The sequence below is a fragment of the Zalophus californianus genome, chromosome 6 (assembly GCF_009762305.2).
Source record: "Zalophus californianus isolate mZalCal1 chromosome 6, mZalCal1.pri.v2, whole genome shotgun sequence".
In the NCBI taxonomy this organism is placed as follows: domain Eukaryota; kingdom Metazoa; phylum Chordata; class Mammalia; order Carnivora; family Otariidae; genus Zalophus; species Zalophus californianus.
In genome coordinates, this window is record NC_045600.1 from 10637551 (window position 1) to 10657035 (window position 19485).

At 42.4% G+C, this 19485-nt stretch overlaps 1 protein-coding gene across 2 annotated transcripts in view; it reads right to left on the minus strand.

The window, feature by feature from the left end:
• Window positions 1-19485, minus strand: part of UNC79 (unc-79 homolog, NALCN channel complex subunit) — a 194234-nt gene that overhangs the window by 13550 nt on the left and 161199 nt on the right. For both annotated transcript variants that reach the window (XM_035728283.1, XM_035728282.1), the window contains 5 exons: window positions 12496-12573; window positions 6753-6842; window positions 4590-4765; window positions 3516-3702; window positions 1640-1837 (listed from right to left, as the gene is read on the minus strand). In XM_035728283.1, the coding sequence (XP_035584176.1) occupies window positions 1640-1837; window positions 3516-3702; window positions 4590-4765; window positions 6753-6842; window positions 12496-12573 (729 nt within the window). The remainder of the gene's footprint in view (window positions 1-1639; window positions 1838-3515; window positions 3703-4589; window positions 4766-6752; window positions 6843-12495; window positions 12574-19485) is intronic.

Here is a 19485-nt window from a genome sequence, read left to right on the forward strand (position 1 = left end):
AATTGTCATGGCCTCCTTATCTGACTCAGGGCTGCCAATGGAATTTGGGGCTCGATCTCCCTGATCTGTACTGCACGTGATTCATACCAGAGGATACATGCCTTCTCCTCCCCTCCTTCCAGCTACAGAACTTGGCCTTGGGCCCTTTTCTCCATCTTGACCCTTTCTCCCCAGTTTCTTCATCTGAAGTGGCTGTTTCACTTATTACACACCTGTCTTTGTGGTTTGTTCTCTACAGAACAAGGTGGCCATGTTGATGACAGTTCAAAAATACAATGCAGTGGACGCCCCTCCTCAGAAATTCCTAAGGCTGGATTTTTGAACACTCCAAGGGGATCTTACCGAACTGGCATATAGAGTTTAACAAATTTTTCAGGATAAAGTTAATTCAAACTCATTCGTAGCATTTTTTTGTACAAAACTCATGTGTAACAGATTCATTTCTAACACCTGTATATCAAAGAGATTTGGAGGAGAGGTATAATGACATTAGAAGGACACCAAATCTCTATTTAAGGTCCCAGTTTTATTGTCTGTAAAGTAACAGAACAGAATGCTTGATCTCTAAGTTCTTCTTCAGTCTCAGACTCTGTGATCCGAGAAATGTTTACCTCAGAACTGTTTGTGCACCCTAAAATTGTCACATAAATTTCCTTTAAATTGAACTAAAATACCTCTCTCCATACAGAATTGCTTTATAACATCTGCTTCTCTAAAGACAAGGAAGTGCTTCACTGAAGGAAATATATAATCCCCTTTCCAATTACAGCTGAGAGAAAATGTTTCTTAGACTAGTATCAATCAATCAAAAGTCATTTCCGGAATGCCTTTTGTGGACAGCGCATTGTTGGGTTTCTGGGCACACTGGAATCATCATTAGGATATTCTTCCAGATCCCCTGCCCCTCACAGATGAGAATTCGGCTGATAAAGCCCCCGTAACCGAGGTACTAATTACTGCTTGCCCAGCTGAGACTCCTCCTCCAAAGTAGCAAACTGAACCAAAGGACTTCCTTGTCCATTCCTTCCATCTACCTCCGATCTTAACTTCATAGGACTAATCTAAGCTTGTTCAACGAAGTGGGCTCATGCTAAAAATACCTCAGATATTTTCCAGTGAGGTTCTGAGCAGCCCCTCTCTTGGTGGGCCACTGGAGTTAAACCTGAACTGGATTTGAAAGATTGGGGGGCTTAGGTCCTCCTAGGGCAACTCAGAAAAGGGGAGGCTCTTTCAGGTTTTGAGCGCTGAGTGGAATGAACATGTGTGGTTGGTCTGCTCTTAAATACCACAAAAGGAGGACACAATGGGCTAGGGTTTTTCCAATTGCCTTGGAATCCAAAAATAATACGAATCTCCTTCTGACTTTATAGCACGAAACAGCCCTTTCAATGTCGACGTTTCACAGAAATTTTCTTCGGCGCTCGGCAGAGTGAACAAAAGTTGTTTTTACTAGATTGACTCGTTTGCTTTGTCTCCCCAGCAAAATTATTACGCAAGCAGAATGTTAGGTTTATAACAAAGAAATCCAGCCATCCATTGATCTAATATCACAACTGAGATCCTTAAAGAACAGGGAATGCGAGGACTGGGTACAGACCACGCCTTTTCATCCGAGAGGGAAACTTATTGGTGGACTCACCACTTTGTTATGGGCCATCAGCTGCAGGATGCTGGGCGTCACCCTGCTCCAAAACTCTAGTGCGGTCAGTATCGCCGTGAAGCTGAATTCATTCTGACTTTGGATGTTTGTTGCTACGGCACTTTGTTCGCAATACACGGTCCAGAGCTGAGCAAAGATAAACGCGTGGAAGAGAGAGCACATGTGCAGCACGGAGGTCTGAAAAGGAGGAGACAGGAGCCGTTACCTCTCCGTGGGCTGCAGTGCTCCCCGGGGCCTGCCCTGCACAGCCTCGGCCTCCTGCGGAGCACAGCCCAAGCACAGTGACCTCCAGTGATCCGAGCCTGTTACAAAACTTGTGACCCACCACCTTAAGACAGTCTGATTTGGGGCGCCTGGGGGGCTCAGTCAGTGAAGCATCTGCCTTCGGCTCAGGTCATGATCCCGGGGTCCTGGGATCGAGTCCCACATCGGGCTCCCTGCTCCGCGGGGAGCCTGCTTCTCCCTCTCCCTCGGCCCCTGCTGCTTCCCCTGCTTGTGCTCTCTCTATCAAATAAATAAAATCTTTCAAAAAAAAAAAAGATTTTTTTCTCTTTTTGCTCTGTCAGTGGGAGTGCACAGAGAGAACGGAGCATCTTTTCAAAGAGAAGGCACCTCGGTTTGCAGAACACGTCTACCCACCCCCTTGCCCATTAATGACACTGACATTCTCCTGTCTAAACTAGATTGGGAAGAATAACCATTCTACCACCTTCAGGGGTTTCCTCATCTGTAACATGGGGATAATAGGACTCTCCTTCCTCAAAGAGCTATAGTTAGGAGGAATAAGATGGTGCATCTGATCCCATGGCCCAGCACTTAACATGATGTGACTGCCAGTAGGAGAAAGGGCAGCAGCAAAGACAGTAGTCCTCCCAGGGGTAAGCACTGACTGACTGAGCACCTACAACTTCCCAGACGCCGGGCTAAATAAAGACTTTTCAAAGATCACTTCCATAATTCTCAAACCATTCCTTCACCTATTTTACCCACAAAAAACTGGAGCTCAGAGAGGCTAAGTAACTTTCTCGAGTCAAAATTACAAAGTACCGTCGTTAGGAATCAAACACAGATCTGGCTCGAAATACTAGGAACTGACTGCCCGATTCTTTCTGTAAACATCACTTGGGCCGTTTGGATGGTGCTCTATTTTATCACAGCGTCGGCTTGCCCTGGCCGAGATCCCAGAGGCTCCCAAACCCATCGTGACTTACCAGAACTGGCCTAAGCTTGCGAAGGGCCCTTGGCTTCTCTTAGCTGATTAGTACCAGTACGTCTGGTTTGCCTACACTGGCTCATGACTGATACCTGCCTTGGGTTCACTTTATTCCCTTAAGCACATCATCTGTCTCTACAGTTTACAAAGTTCCCCTGTGTAGGTGATTCCAGCGTGCACTCTAGTGAGTTCCCCATTGGCCTTCTTGTTTTCATTTTGTATCTTTATATATCTATCTCTAGAGATGCGAGTTGAAAAGATGGTGCATGAGAAATTAGAGCATGAATTTGCCTCCAATTCATATTCAGTTCCAACAACTGATCATAGGATTTTTATTATGTTGCTAGCCTCTTATTTCTCTTCATTACTTTGAGACAGAAATGCCTAGGAAGCTAACTCTTGCTTGCCTCCATAATTTATCTTCATAAAAGGAAACCGAAAGACAATTTAAGGAGGAAGCAAAGATAGTGCGGGAATTTAAACCACTTTAAATAAGTCATTAGCACAAAGTTGCTCTCCTAACATCCACGGGAGGGCCACTGATAAGATGCATTCTCTTCTCAGAAGAAACATAATTGGCTGATAAGAGTTTCCATTAGCAATTTCGATGCCTATGGTCTTAAGCTTGCAGAAATCACTTACCTTTGATTGCTCTGGAAATCCAATCAGGATAACAATAAGATGGTCTGCGATATGAGAGCCTGCATCCAGAGGTATGGGCAGGCAGGGAGAGGAGGCATTGGGACACACTGCATTATGAGTGAGGGAGCCCAGGAGTAGCCAGGACAGCAGACGGATGCGGGAGACACACTCGATGAATTCTTTCGGTCTAGCAGGTAGAAGGAAGTGTTAAAGGCGATTTTATGGTTGCTGTTTTGTTGGGCGCTCACCAAATGCTTATTGATGGAGGGCATTAAAAGTGCAGTTTTATAGGCAATTACATACAATAAAACACCAAGGTCACAGAGTGCCAACAAAATGATGTATCTGTTTTTCTGGTTTCCTGCTCTGATCCCGGACCCTACCTAGCTGCTTGAGAAAAGAGCAGCTTCTGGGGACACGGAATTAAAAATCATTCTTCCACCAACCTGACTGCCTTTCCGACTAGCTTCTTTTTCTTAAACTCTTTCTTCCCATTGGAAGGTTTGACATCCCCACTAGAGGGGAAGGAATCGAGGCAGACACCTAACACACAGCCACCCATTTTCCTGCCTTCCTGGTCATTTCCTTCCGCTGCCCTCCTGCCCTCCTTACCCCAACTGCCCGCCTTTCCTCCAGCCAGGAAGCTGACTGTGCAAAATGGCAGCCACAAACCAGCCCACGTGTCCCTCTCTCTCCTGTGTCTCCTTGCGCTCCATCTCCTCTCCGCTATGGATTTTGTTCTAGCTGCAATCCAACATGCTCCTGGAAGGCAGATGCTATGTAAGTGCTCAATAAATACCTATCGATTTATTTAACCAGTTCGAATTAAGAGTTAAAACTGCACTTCTAAGCTCCAAGTTTTCCTCATCCATCAGGATATGGCTGAGGTTCTTGTTTGAGGGCAAGTTCCTTTTATTGGCAGTGTATCAGGAAGTGCTCGTGTTCAAAAATGCTGCCAGGTCAGCAAGTATGGAGATGAGGCTCGGTTCCCATCTTCCCAACCGATCACATCCCACTCCCATAAATCTTCGATGCATCCATTAGCCCTCGCCACAGTACTAATAAGGGCCTTACCCTTGTTGCATCGCAGAAGGGGGATGATAGAGCCAAGGCAGATAGCGAATCACAGCTTTGTTATCTCTGTGGTTGCCCCGTGAGATTTCCATGGCTGCAATCTGAGCCAGCCCAACTTTGAGATGTCCACCAAAGGTATCTTCATGCAGAGGCTGGGAACATGTCTTCATGTGGCTCTGCAAAAGCAAATGGTGTTTCATGACTTTGGCAGAGTACCTGGAAATCTTCTAGGCCACTTGTTAAAAAGATCAGGTTGTCATTCCCTCACCTTCTAAACCACCACTCCCAAGCATACAACCCATTTAAACTTCTTCAATGGCTTCCCATTGTTCTTAGGATAAAGGGGGCAAAAATTCCTTAGCATGGACTAAAAAGCCTGGGATGATCTAGCTACTGCAGACCTCTGCATCTTACCCCTTCATCCCAGCTACCCTGGCTCCCTCCCACTCCTGGCCTTTGCTCATGCTGGTCTCTCTGCCCAAAATACTGTCCCTGCCTCTCTTCACCCAATTAACTGCTATTCATTGTTCAGATTTTAGCTCAAATGTCCCTTCCTCCGGGAAGCCTTCCTTGACTTCCCTGGCTAGGTCATATCGTCCTATGGGAAGTTTCTATACCACTGTTTTACCCTCCTTCATAGCAGTTATAAAAGTCACACTTTTACTTTATCTTGTATGAAATTTTCATTAAAATTGGCCCCCACTACCAGACTATAAATGAGCACGGCTACTGTGTCTTTTTGCTCATTGCCACATCCCTACATGCCTAGAACAATGCCAGGCATGTGACAGGTGCTCAATACATATTTGTTGAGTTAATGTAGAAAAACTCCTTTTCACAGTGTGACTTAGTGGAAAGACCACTGAACCGGAAATTGAGACCTAGCTCCAGTTTTGCCCTACTGAGTCACATGGCCTTAGTCAAGCTACTTGCCCTTTCTGATCTGCGTCCTAATTAATCTATGTCAAATCGGACGGTTGAATTATATCTCTAGTCCCCAACCTTTTGATCATCATGGATCCTTCTTATTGTTTTTCTCTGTATATTGAAAGTGGCTATAAAACTAGCTAAAATGTTTAGGGAACAATGTTTCCTCTTATTTACACTTGATATCAAAGTAATTTGAGTGTGGACAACCAGACTCAGCGGTCAGTGACCAGTGCATGGTCAAGCACCAGGGGAACCTGCTTAGGAATGCCTGGGGGTTCAGATACCATGAGAAGTCAGCTGTTTAAATTCTGGTTCTTTCCACCTAGCATTTGCAAATCCATCCCTATCCCAAGAAACACTTGGATCATCTGAGCAGAGTCTGGAAACTGGGTTGGGCGATGGAGGAACCGCATTTGTAGCTGATGACCTTCTGGGATGACTAGATCCTGTTTATCAAGAAGGAACCATTTACTGCAAGCTTGCAATCTGGCTGCTCCTTGGACAGTGTTTGGATCCCCTTCTGCCCTCTGTCCAGGGCCTTCCCCAAATCTCTGAGACTATCAATCTTTTAGCTCCCTAGTTGACTCATGGCGGGGAAGTTGACTTGTATCAGCCATTCACCCGACCCTGCAAAGCAATTAGTCAGGAACCTCAACAACTTCACTGGGATTCTGTCCATATGCAAATCAGATTTTGTTCTATCCCTTGTCTTTAATTATTTCCTTGAAGAAGAGAGCTTTGATGCAGATAACCATGAAAGGCTTGAGTTTGCACAATGTGTTATAGTTCACAAAAGTCTCTTTACGCGCACAACGCCATGTCAAACCTCGTAACCATTGGCAAAGGTAGATGTTAGGCTTGTCTTGCAAAGGAGGGAGCGGAGGCTCAAGTTAGTTAAGTGACACTACATGGCGTAGCGAAAAGAGAATGACCGGGAGCCACAGGAGTCTTGGGTCAACCCTGACTCCACCGCTTAGCAGCAGGACCACCTTGAGCAAATTACTGTATCACCCCGGGCCTCAGTCTCTACATCTGTAAAATGGGGACCACGCTTCACCAGGGGCATCGTAAGAACTGAATCAATGGCAAAATGAAAGCTGTGCACATCACTCCTGCCATGGAAACAGCCTTTCTGTTCTCTTTTCCCTCTTTGCACAGGCTGAAAACCCAGTGCTTCAGACCCCCAAGAGTCTGGGTTTGTTAGGGTCGCGGCTGCCGGTGGAAGCCTCTTACCTTGAGTTTGGTGAGCGTGTGCATGTCGGCCATGAAGTCCAGCACCTCGCTGATGTACTGCCGCACACACTCCATCGCGGCAGTCCCACACTGAAACACAAGGACAACGCTGGGGGTGCCTTCACCGTGGCCCTGACTGCAGTCACTGTCTTGTTCTGGCTTCACGCTGTTTACTAATGAGCTGTTTCAGTTTCTGGAGCTCTGACTCACTCCGTTACTCTCCAGAATCTGTGATTGTCTGCCCACAGTTTGGACAAAAATTGATAAAAGGTTGGTGGCAAAGCGCTAAGAAACAGGGGCAGCCTCGGCGAGACAGGAGTTAACCTGCTTTTTCTCCACTGGGGGATCGAACTGGATTTTGTGTGCTTGTTTTTACACTGGCCTGGACACACAGATTAAGCCTTTGTAAAAGCCATTAGGATCAGAGTCCTTATGACATGAATCAACCCTGAAACTACACTAACCCTTATCACTCTGGGGAGCCTTAGACACGCACCAAAGCCTTAGATACTCAATACATGCCACCTAATTCTGACACCAGAAGCTCGAACCTTTCCCATCAAAAAATGAAAAGGATAGAAACAAACATCATGTGGTGCTGAAAGAGTCCAAAATTCTTATATTCAAGTCACTTGCTATTTAATGTCTTATGCACAGTAGGTGTACAATGAAATAGATAAATGTGTGCTTTACGCTTGCTGTGTTCTTGCTAGGGATAAACGAGAGAGACAGAAGTGAAATGATCCTCTTCCCTCCGCACCAGCAGCCTGTTTGGGAAGTTTTCAAGGGAAAGAAAGCACACTTGTGTCCCCCGTTATTAAACGGGGGGCATAAACCTGCCCGGGGCGATGCAGTGCATTTAGGATTATAAACAAAGAAAAGGCAAATGAACAGACAAGCTGCTCCATCAAAGCTCTATGAGCGAGCCCACACATCGGGCCGGGTATAATGTGGATCAAAAGCAGGCCGTCTTTGAAGCCATCTGAATACTATGCTAAGGCCTTTCTTGGCTTTCTTTTGGAAAATCTGGAACATCAGAGACTTAACTAGCTCCCCCAGTGGCGCTCATTTTCCCATATGCATGTAAATTTGCACAGCCCTGAACTATCTCACCTTCTATCTCTTCTAGAATGTTACGCCTGTCAGTTCCTCTGACACGATAACAAACAGTAAAATAAGGTCATTGGCAGCGCTGTCAGAGTGTTTTCCCAGCATCTCATACGTTCTACGGTTTTCTTCTTTTAATTTAAATCAAGGGAAGGAATTATAAAAGGTTATTGTGTTCCTGCTTTTGGAATATTAATCCTTCAGTGCAAGAAAGGATTTCCCCCCGATTTATTCCATTTTCTCTGACCTTTCACATGTCATGCAAATAGGAGCATATACTCTGTTCTTTAATTTCTTGAAAAGGACTTGTTTCTTTCATAGGCAATATTTTATACCATTTCAACGAGGTAAATGTCAAAGAAAATAATTACGAGGAGCATTATTCAGTATTTGTCTCCTCACTTTGAATTTCAAAAAATGAGAGCGAAGAATTTACTAATATCCAGTTACTTTTGCTCCAGAGACAGCACCTACATCTAATAAAAGCTTTAAAATACAGGATCATCTTATCCATCTACACTTATAAAACAAAGCGTATCATTTCCAATCCCCCCACCCACCTTTTTTTTTATAATTACTTTGCAAGACGTAAGCATAACCTTAGGTGTGTTTTTTTTTTTAAAAAAGCGAAAAACATAACGAGTCAAGTTCTACTTGTTTCAGAAGGCCCATATTTATTTCAATAGGGAAACTGATGATAAGGTACTGAAAAAGCAGCCGAAACTCAAAAACATGAATGAAAGTGAATCATACCCAATTCTTCCTTGAAACTCATATCTCATTTCAAAGTTATGTTTCTTAGATTATAAAAGTAACACATGTTCAATGTGGAAAACTTGGGAAATAGAAATTAACAAAAAGGAGAAGAATCACACAGTCCTAACTCCTGTCCTCCACTTGTGAGATGGTCACTATGGATATTACCTTCCGTTTTTTTTTAACACATACAACATACACATATACATATAATTTTCAAAAGGCTGGGATCATTTTTTCTAGCCTGCTTTTAAATTAAATCCATCATAAGCATTTTCCAATTAATTATTCTTTGAAAACGTGATTTGGTAGCCACATAATAGCCTATTTTATAGAGGCACCTTACTTTATTTAAACATACACTAATATTAGTCAACACCAAAAAAAAAAAAACACTCTGATTAAAAAATGGGCAGAAGACATGAATAGACATTTTTCCAAAGAAGACATCCAGTTAGCCAACAGACATATGACAAGATGCCCCAACATCGCTCATCATCAGGGAAATGCAAATCAAAACTACAATGAGATATCACCTTACACCTGTCAGAATGGCTAGAAAAAAAAAAAAAAAAACAAGAAATAACAAGTGTTGGCAAGGATGTGGAGGAAAAGGAATCCTTGTACAGTGTTGGTGAGAATGTAAACTGGTACAGCCACTGGGAAACAGTATGGAGGGTGATCAAAAAATTAAAAATAGAAATGCTACATGATCCCAAAATTCCACTACTGGCTATTTATGCAAAGAAAACAAAAACACTAATTCTAAAAGACACATTCACCCCTATGTTTATAGCAGCATTATTTATAGTAGCCAAGATGTGAAAGCAATTTAAATGTCTGCCAATGGATGAATGGATAAGGAAGATGTGGTCTGTACACACACACACACACACACACACACACACACACACACACACACACACACAGGAATACTACTGAGCCATGAAAAGGATGAGATTGTGCCATTTGAGACAACACAGATAGACCTAGAGATATTATGCTAAGTGAAATAAGGCAGACTGAGAAAGACAAATACCATCTGATTCCATTCATATGTGGAATCTAAAAAAAGCAGTGAGTAAACAAACAAACAAAAAGCAGAAGCAGACCTATAAACACAGAGAACAAACTGATGGTAGCCAGAGGAGGGGGGGGTGGGGGTGGGCAAAATGAGTGAAGAGGAGTGCAAGACACAGGGTTCCAGTTAGGAAATGAGTAAGTCACAGAAATAAAAGGCACAGCATAGTCGTAAATGATACTGTAATAGCCTTGTGTGGTGATGGACAGCTGAGCAATGCTAACACCGAGCAGAGGATAACATACAAACTGGTGGGATCATCATGCTGTCCACCAGAAATTAATGGAACATTGTATGTCAATGATACTCAAAATGAAAGTTTTTAAAAAAACAATACACTCATGTTAGGTCTTAATTTTGTTTCCATATTTTTACTATTTTAAATGCTACTCTAATAAATATATTCCTTATGTGTATATTAAATTATTTTTTCCAATATTGTACTAGAAGTAAACTGTCAAACTGTTCTTTGGCAAGGTTGTACCATTTTTCACTACCACCAGCAGCTTATAAAAATGCTTGTTTCATATCATCAGCAAGTTTAATCATTAAGAAAGACCCGCCGATTTGCTAGCTGATTTTAATTTTTATGTTTTTAAATATTTTAATACTTTGTATTAATTTATAGTACACTGATTGCTAGTGAGGGCAAAAGGCATATTCTGAATGGCTTATTGGACACTGGAAAAGGTTCTACATATGGATCCTATAACTGTTTTTGCTTTTCTGTTGTTATTGGAATGTCTGTCTTTTACTTGTTGATTTCAACAAAATTTTTATTTATTAGGGATATTATTTTTTAAGCTATCATGTAGGTAGTAAATACTGAGTTTTAAAGAATTAAACAATAAGGAAACCAGTGGGTATGCAGCAGAAACTGGCTAAGTCCTCACAGAACTGCTTCTCTTCTTCCCTCACATGCAACTAGACCAAATTTCCCACCATCCCTTGCAGTCAGGAATGGCCATATGACAGTTCTAGCCAACGGAGTGTGAGTAGAAGAAATATGCATCATTCAGACCTGGCCCGTGAAAACTTCCACGTACCATATTCTCTTCTCCTTCCCACCCACCAGTTGATTGCAGAGGACTGCCCATCACAGAAGGAACCTGACCCCCAACTTTCATGTGGAAATCCTCCTCCTTCTAATCTGGACACCCATTTAAACTTTATATGAGCAAACAATCAACTTTTTGTGTGTTAGGTGGCTGGAAATTCATCTCATGGCATCCTCCATCACCCTAACTGCTATTAAGAACTCTTTAAAAAAGCAATAGTCTAGTAATTCTACTCCCAAAAATATATTATAAAGAAATAGTCTCAAATATGGACAAAGATTTAAGCACAAAGATGTTTCTCACATATTAGTTACAATTGCAGAATATTGAAAATAAAGAAAATACCCCAAAATAATTAATGTTTGCTAATATACACACTAGGTAATGTTTACTTAGCATGACTCGAGGTCTGGCATCATGCTAATAGGCTTTCCATGCATTATCTCACTCCATCCCCAAACTAGACACTGGGCCCTATTATATCCCATTCTATAGATAACACAAATCAAAGAATCATAGATTAAATAACTTTCCTGATCACACAGCTAGTAAATGGCAGACCTCAGACTCTGCTTTGAGTCTAACCCACATGCACTTAACCACTATTCTATGGTGCGTTCACATGAGGTAAAAACGCTGCATCCATCAAACTTTGGGGATAATGCTTAGGACATATGAAGCCAAAGCCACATCTATATTATAATTTCACTAGGTTTAAAAAACATGCATAGAAAAAGTGAAAGAAAATACGTTAATATGTTGGCAATAAAACTACCTCTGGGCTGAGTGATTGTTACTCTACCTCTGTCATAAAATTTTTGCACGTCAAAAAAAAATTAAATAACCAGTATTTTAAAAAAATAATGTTTAGCATTGGGGGTAAAACTGGTATACTTGTAAATTAATAAAACCCTTTTAGAAAACAATATGAGAATATATACCATTAAGACATTCCTACTCGCTGACTAAGGAATTTATGCCAAGGATATAATTCAAATAAACATGAGGATGGTCTTTATAGGAACATATATATACTAGCAATGAAAGTGGAAAGTAAATAAATTTCCAACAATATGGAAATAAGCAAATTAGCATACTGAATAGATCAAAATATGAAAAAATTTTCTAAAACAGAGTTCTAATTATAAAGCAGAGGGATTATAGGTGATCTTTTTACTTTAAAATTTACTCTACTGAAAATTTAATTTTTTTTTCAATTAACAATGAATATCTCTAAAGTTTCTGAGTTTCGTTGCAACTTGCTCTCAGTGTTATTGTGGTTTCTCATCTTCAGCCCTGTCAGAGACAATCTTAACCTATTTTTCCAAATAATTCACTAGTTGATAATAATGGGAATTTTTTTTTAATTTTCAGAGGAAATAGTACAAAGGAAACCAATGTATCACAACGTTTATTTCTTTCCGGCAGTAGTTAAATTGAATTGTTTAACAGGAGCCAGTCTAAGAAAACTGATTCTAGAAAAACTGAACTGTAATCAAATGTATTTTGTATGTAATTTCTTTCCTCATGTCTCCTGGAATTAAAAGTTTCCAGCGGCTGGGATTAATTGAAATTTTCACTAGTGCTCTTTTTTTTTAAAAAAATGCTAATATGTTCTCAATTTTATAGTGTTTTTTTCTATCAAGAGTGAACCAGGACACAGACCCAAAAATACATATTCACTAAATGGGGAAATGAGAGGAAATATAAAATGTAGACAATTAATTCAGTCAGGACTTACTCCAGGTACGGAGGCAATCATCTGCTTGCTCAGGATTGTTGACTCAGCTAGTTTGGTTCCAGCATCTGCACAAATAAACTAATAAGAAATTGAAAGCATAATTACTTTTAAGAGCACTTGGACAGTAATAAGTTATTTATAGTTTTATTAACTCGGCTTAAATTCATTAGTGTTTACTCTCATGACAATCTGCCCTGGATATATGGGGCTTGCTAATCATGACAGTTTGTTCCTATCAGAAATTCAGTTGAGTGGTACTGAGATTAACACACAGATTCTTACTTTACCCAGACAGCTAAGTGGCACTGGAATGGTACATTCAATCAAGGGAGAAAGGAAAGACGTCAACACTATCAGATTTATTCTGACATTATTCTATTTATTCTTTAGTACTTCTTTTTTTTTTAATAAAGACTTTGTCTTTTTTTTTTTTAAGATTTTATTTATTTATTCATGAGAGACAGAGAGAGAGAGAGAGAGGCAGAGGGAGAAGCAGGCTCCCAAGGAGCAGGGAGCCCGATGCGGGACTCGATCCCAGGACCCTGGGATCATGACCTGAGCCGAAGGCAGACGCTTAACCATCTGAGCCACCCAGGCGCCCTATTCTTTAGTACTTCTTGACAGTTCCTGAATTCACATAGATTTTTTCCAGACTTCATCATTATATTACACATTTAAAACGAAGACAGAAAAACAATCAACCTCATTTTGAGTATTCTACCTGTTTCTTCCCATCCGAGGCCCCTCAGTTGCTGGTCTTGCCTCTCTCACGTCACCCACACCCATCCTCTGTGCTGATAATGACCCTCACCCCTGTCCTTGACTCATGGGACTTTTCACACACTTCCTCTGTAACAGTAACGACACTAGACTGTAGTGACCTAGGAGTCTATGTTGCAACCCCCTACGAGCTCTCCGAGGGCACAGACTCCATTCACCTGCCCCGCAGAACTACCTTCCTGCTTGACATCATAGAGGGGCTCAGCAAAACTGTGTGAAATGAATCAATGAATCAATTATGACAAGATCATGATGGGGATGGATTTGCCAGGTTACAATTTAATTTGCTTCATTACAGATGTTTATAGGTGTTTCCCACTTAATACAACACCCAACTGTGTATTAATGGTTTCAGGAAAAAAAGTTAAACATGAAGTCTGCAGAGTTTGCTATGAACGATTAAGTCCTGCTTAATTTCTCTTGCCTGGCCTCTGGCCAGTGGCCCCAACAACTCGGGGATCCAAAGGTGCTGTTACGCATAGTTCAGCGGCTCTGGAAGAAGTTTTGACACTGACAGTTCTTCCTACCCATTCCACTTTCACACTGAAAGAAAAGTTATGTAGGTCAAGATGATGGGTCCTGTGAGGCAGGTTAGGTCCCTGGCAAACTGGGGAGAAGTAATACGGGTTCGGGTCATAGATAAAAGCTCAAGGGGGCCTGATAAAAAACAGAAACCAGCATACTGTCAGGCTAATCAGGGCTCAGAATCAGAGCATTAATAGGTAGCGGGTTTTGGCTAACAACGCAGAGATTTCAGCCAAAGACCTTCTGAGGCGCCCTGAGACTTCTTGTTCAAGGCCTTGTTCAAGAGCTGGTCTTCAAGTGCGATCCTCCGGGAGGAGTATTTCATCAACAGAACTGAGCTGGGGGCCAGAGGAGAGCGAGCACAGCTGTCTCTGACAGCCGCATGGCAGGAGTAGATGCGTATCTCCACTCCTCATTCACACACAATCATCTCCATTTGCCTCAAATACAGTTACAGAAAGCTGAAGAATCTCTTTGGCCATGAACTCTGACTCTGGCAAAGAAAGTACCAGCTAGTAATAACCAGGGAACACTTAAAATTTTCCATTATTTTATTCAGGAATGCTTACCACTTGGACTTATTCCTAATATAAGTAAAAGGAAATAAATCAGGATTTAAAAAAAAAAAAAAAAAAAGGAAAGCCTATAACTTTGGCCAGAACCTGTCAGTAAAAAAGTAAAATATTGGATGGAGGTACATGGTCAAAAGAAGAAACAGTTCCAACCTCCTGGCAGATACTGCATGTTCTCCCATAAAATGTATTTTCAAAAGCTATCTGAGTCTGCAATCTAAGACAAACTACTTAGAACTGAGTTTCAAAACCTCTGTCAGGATACCAACATTTTAATTAATTTCTTTACAGCAGAAATGAGAGCCAAGATCCCAGGGGAGGACAGAAGTACATACAAGTGTTAGGGAAGGGAAGCTCAGACAGAGAGGATGCTCTGCTGTAGTTTCAGGCCTACGGCCCCCTAATGTGTGCTTCCATGGCCTGGCTGTGCCCTTGACAGCAAGAGAAGATCAGTGGAGAAGCAAAACTTCCATGTCTCTATCTCCCCTCAGAAGTACCCCTTCTCGCCTCCCATGCTCAGCAAAGCTGAACGACTAGCATCATGGAAGTATGTTGTCAGGCATATCACGTCATCGGTGGGAGGCCAAATTAAAATGTCTGTTTTGTGTTAACTCTTAGAAGTCAAAATTAATCAAAAATCACCCATCTACCATTTGTTTTCTATCAATGCATTTAAACCCAGTGTAATTTAGGGGGCACCCGGCTGGCTCAGTCGATAGAGCATGCAACTCTTGATCTCGGGGTTGTGAGTTCAAGCCCCATGTGTGGTGTGGAGTTTACGTAAAATTTAAAAAACATTTTTTAAAAAATAAAAATAAATAAATCCAGTGTAATTTTCACATAATATGTACAACTAAAACCTTAATAAACACTTCTGTCTTTTTACACAGTTGCCAACCATGAACTGCAATACCCCATTCTGATTGTACAGAATTGTTCACAATATAAAGATATAACTAAAACCAGAGAGGGAAAGGATGTTTGTAACAGAGGGAAGAGTTCCATACTTTGAGACAGAAATATGCCTAATGAAACATGCATTCCTGCACGAACACAAAAGAATACAAAAGAAACACGACGTCCATTATGTGTCATTGTTAAATTATCAAAATGAGACTCAAAATAATATCTCCACCGCTCACCCAGAGAGTGATCAGATTATTAGTAACTCAACTAATAATAACAACCCCACGTCAATAGTAATCTGTGACTTAAAGACAACAGCCATCGCTCTGCATGTCTTTGTCCTCCAGCCCACCACGAACCTATCTTTAAAAGCAAATGTTTCACCCACACGGTTTCTCACACTAGACTGTGCAGGTATATCCCACACAGTGGGAGAGCCACATGCAAATTAGTAGAATGTCTACTCTTGACACATAATAGGAGTTGAGGAAATGCTTTTTGATTTGGGCTTATATAGCCTTTACAGAGGCTTTTAATGAGTTACCACTCTATTATGAAGACTCTGCTTTAATCCCAGCGAGAGAACACTTATAATAACCTATTACACATAAGCAATCTACAGCTGACCAGCTGAAAAGAAGAGGTCGCTGGTGAAAGCAAAAATGTCCACAGGTCTGAATGAAAACAAGATAGGGCATCTGTCCAAAGTGCTGAAGGACTATGTCCTGCTGGTCGAAGATCTAGATTCTGAAGAACACACGTATCTTTTTCAATTTGGCAAATTCTTTCCTAGCTCCAAGCCTCTTTTCTTGAAAAAGTAAAGAATCCACTTGCGGGTGGATGGTGCCTGGGTGGCTCAGTCGTTAAGCATCTGCCTTAGGCTCAGGTCATGATCCCAGGGTCCTGGGATCGAGCCCCAAATCGGGCTCCCTGCTCCGCAGGAGGCCTGTTTCTCCCTCTCCCACTCCTCCTGTTTGTGTTCCCTCTCTCGCTGTGTCTCTCTCTGCCAAATAAATAAATAAAATCTTTAAAAAAAAAAAAAAGAGTCCACTTGCACATCTAAGGACTCCTGACCTGACACACAAGTCAAAATAAGTACTAGGAGCCATGGCTAGACGACACAGTGAGCAGGTGGGAGATTTCCCATGATACCAGGCCTCCAGAAGGAATTTCTAAGAATTAAAAAACAAATTGGTACCTAACCTACCTTGAACCATTTAAAAACTTGGGTGGCCCCACATCCCTTGGGTAAATGTTCCATTGTTAAGGACAGAGTATGTGGTAAACAACAAAGATATCATCTATCTATGAGAAGAATGTTAAAGGCTCCATGTCTGTGAACTCATCTACCCAGTCCATGATTAGAGAAACAGTAATGGAAATACCCTAGTGGTCCCTGTGGGAGGAAAGAATGAAGGAAAAACCCAAGGCCTGAGCAACTGACTCTGTCACTAATGCAGCCAGGGGTCATTCATGATGGATCCCTGGGGGAGTTTTTCATTCCAATGGATGCTTTCCTTTCTGTTTCCAAGTTGCATTTTCAGTTAAACAAAACCACCCCCACTGCCATCAGATGATGGTTGCTGATATCTGTAGAGGAAGTCACTGTTGGCCCCAGACAGATTATCTGTCCACACTGTGAGCCTGGTCTTTCAGGTGCCAGGAACTGATATTTCATCGGTAAGGACAAAAGCTTCTCTCAGACTCCAGACTAGATTCTCTGGTCTAAGAGAAGCTACCAGACAACAGCCTATCACCTCCACCTTCGTCCAGAGAACACCTGCAGGAACCCTGCAGTCAAGGGCAAGAAATAAAGGAACTGGAAAAAATTACAGAAAGATGTCCTATTCATGAAGAGAGATAAAAGATGCTTCTCCCTCAGTCCATGAGGGGCCCCATGGGGGACCTCTCTCCTTGGCTAAGGAGGAACCACTGGGCAGATGAGGAAACTACCTCTGTTTTTCAAGTGTGCTTAACTTTTATTTCTCTCAGTAATGAAAATGGTTTATTCTAAGAGTATATAGAACAAAAATGTATTACTTCAAAATGGTGTACTGTTTAACATTTTTTTCATCGGGAAGATTGAAACATTATTCATAAAGTCGTTTCTCATGGGCATGACCCCAAAGTGTCTCCGAAATACCTCTCCAAGTTAAATAATTTTACAACTTGATTCTTAACATTTAATGATTCCATGACAAATACACACTTGTTCTAAAAAGATGAAGATGGTATTTATTTGAAATGGTATATGAGAATCCAAAAAACACATTCAGAGCAATCTACTCTTTGGGGCTTCTTTATTCCTAAAGCTAATTTGTTTTTGTTATTTATTCACCTAGTGGTGATGCACTAATCACTGTTTTCATGGTCTCCTTAAGCAATGGGCAATTTAAACTGTCAGTGTTCTTTTGCTGTCTTGTGACAAGTGCTTATTAGGGTTGACTAACGTACTTCACAGAAAACCAGCCCCTGGCAGCAGTCACAGCATGGGGTGCTAGACCCCAAGAAGATCAGCCACACGGATCAGCTCTGCTCAAGACTGAGGGCAATAAAGGGAATGTTCTCTGAGGGAAGCAGGAAAGCACTGTTAGGGCTGGAAACCTAGGCTGTTTGCAGGTGTCCATCTGGAACACTATCAGAAGCCAGTGACTCCCATTCACTGTCAGCCTGCTAGCTTAAATCCCTCATGGGCCTTTCCCCTTAAGCCCAGTCCACTTGCCCTCTTCTCCAAACTAGCGTGGATCCCTTTCACCTTTATGGTCGGTTTGTGTCCAAGGTGCTTGTACTCAAAAGCAGTGAAGCTGCTGCAGCGGAAGTAGGAGGGGCTGGCCAGTGGCAATCCCCCAGAAGAGCTCCAAAGTCAGTCCTTCCTTAGGAATATGGGTACTTCCTGGCTGTGATTTGTCTTCCGTCTTCCTTTTAGGTTGTCTAGTGTCCTGGTACAATGCGAGCCATTTTGTTTTGACTACATCATGCCTGACATTCATTGCTGGCATTGGCCAGCGATCAGTGCTCTCAGAGGGCTTCAGGGCGCCCCAGAAAGCCAGACCAGGGCTCACTGAGAGTACACCAACTTCTCACTAAATCTCATGCCTTTGAGAAACGTTCAATTCTGGTTCTAAGGATTAGGAGTCTATGGTGGGGGAGGAGGGAGACCAGTAGTAGATATTAAATGCTAAGGGACAGCTGTTGTTCCTCCTCGTCTCCCAGGGAAACTGAACTTCTGCACATACCTCAATGCCCACATGGTCCCTCTTCCACACCACTTCCTTACTCAGTGTGCACCTCTGCAACTGTACCCATCACCCTGTGTTGGAAATGTCTGCTTACGTGTCAGCTTCGCCCACTGGATTGTAAACTCCCGGGAGGAAGGGACCATGGCTTAATCATTTCCCCAGCACCTGGGCCAGGTTCAGGGCTCCGACTGGCTTACTGAGCCTTCTTCCATCTCCCAGGCTGAGCCGGCCACCCACTCTGCTCTAGTACTTTCCATACTGTGCACACTTCCGGTAGAGTGGTTAGCACGTTATTGGGATAGGGTTTATGTCTTTTATACCGCCATATCCCCAGAACCTAGCCCGAGACAGGTGGTTGGTAAATATTTGTAGTGGGAGATACTACTGAATAGTCAATGTGGCTATTTGTCAATGGTCAACGGGACCAGATGATGGAAGACCCCATAGCTCAGGTCAGTGCAGGTTTTCGGTGTAGGGAGTGATCTGATAAAAAGCAGAGTTTGAGCAAAATTCCTTTAGTCAGCCAGAGGCCAGAAGCCTGCATTTGTGTGGAGAGAGGGGAAGGAAGTGCAAACAGCTAGGAACTGTTAAGGTGAGAAGGGCCAGGAGCCTGACAAGGCTGTGCTCCACACTGAATAGACCCTGGTGGATGCGGACACCACTTATGTCAGCTGTGTGGTGTGGGGCAAGTCACTGAACCCCCCTGAGCCCCAGTCTCTCACCTGCGACACAGAACTAATACCTCCCATGGTTGTAAGGAGTAAGTGAAGGGAGGATTAAAGCACCCAGTATGCTGTCTGGCACACCATGCTTATGAACTGTCCTTCTCCCTCATCTCTCCCAATGGCACCCCAGGTACCTAAGATTTTAGGAACACTTGCCTAGTTCTTTGATATCAAGCTCCCATTGTCCCCTGGTCATTTAACCTCAACCTTATAGGCCCAGACTCTGAGACTGGTCTTCGTGCT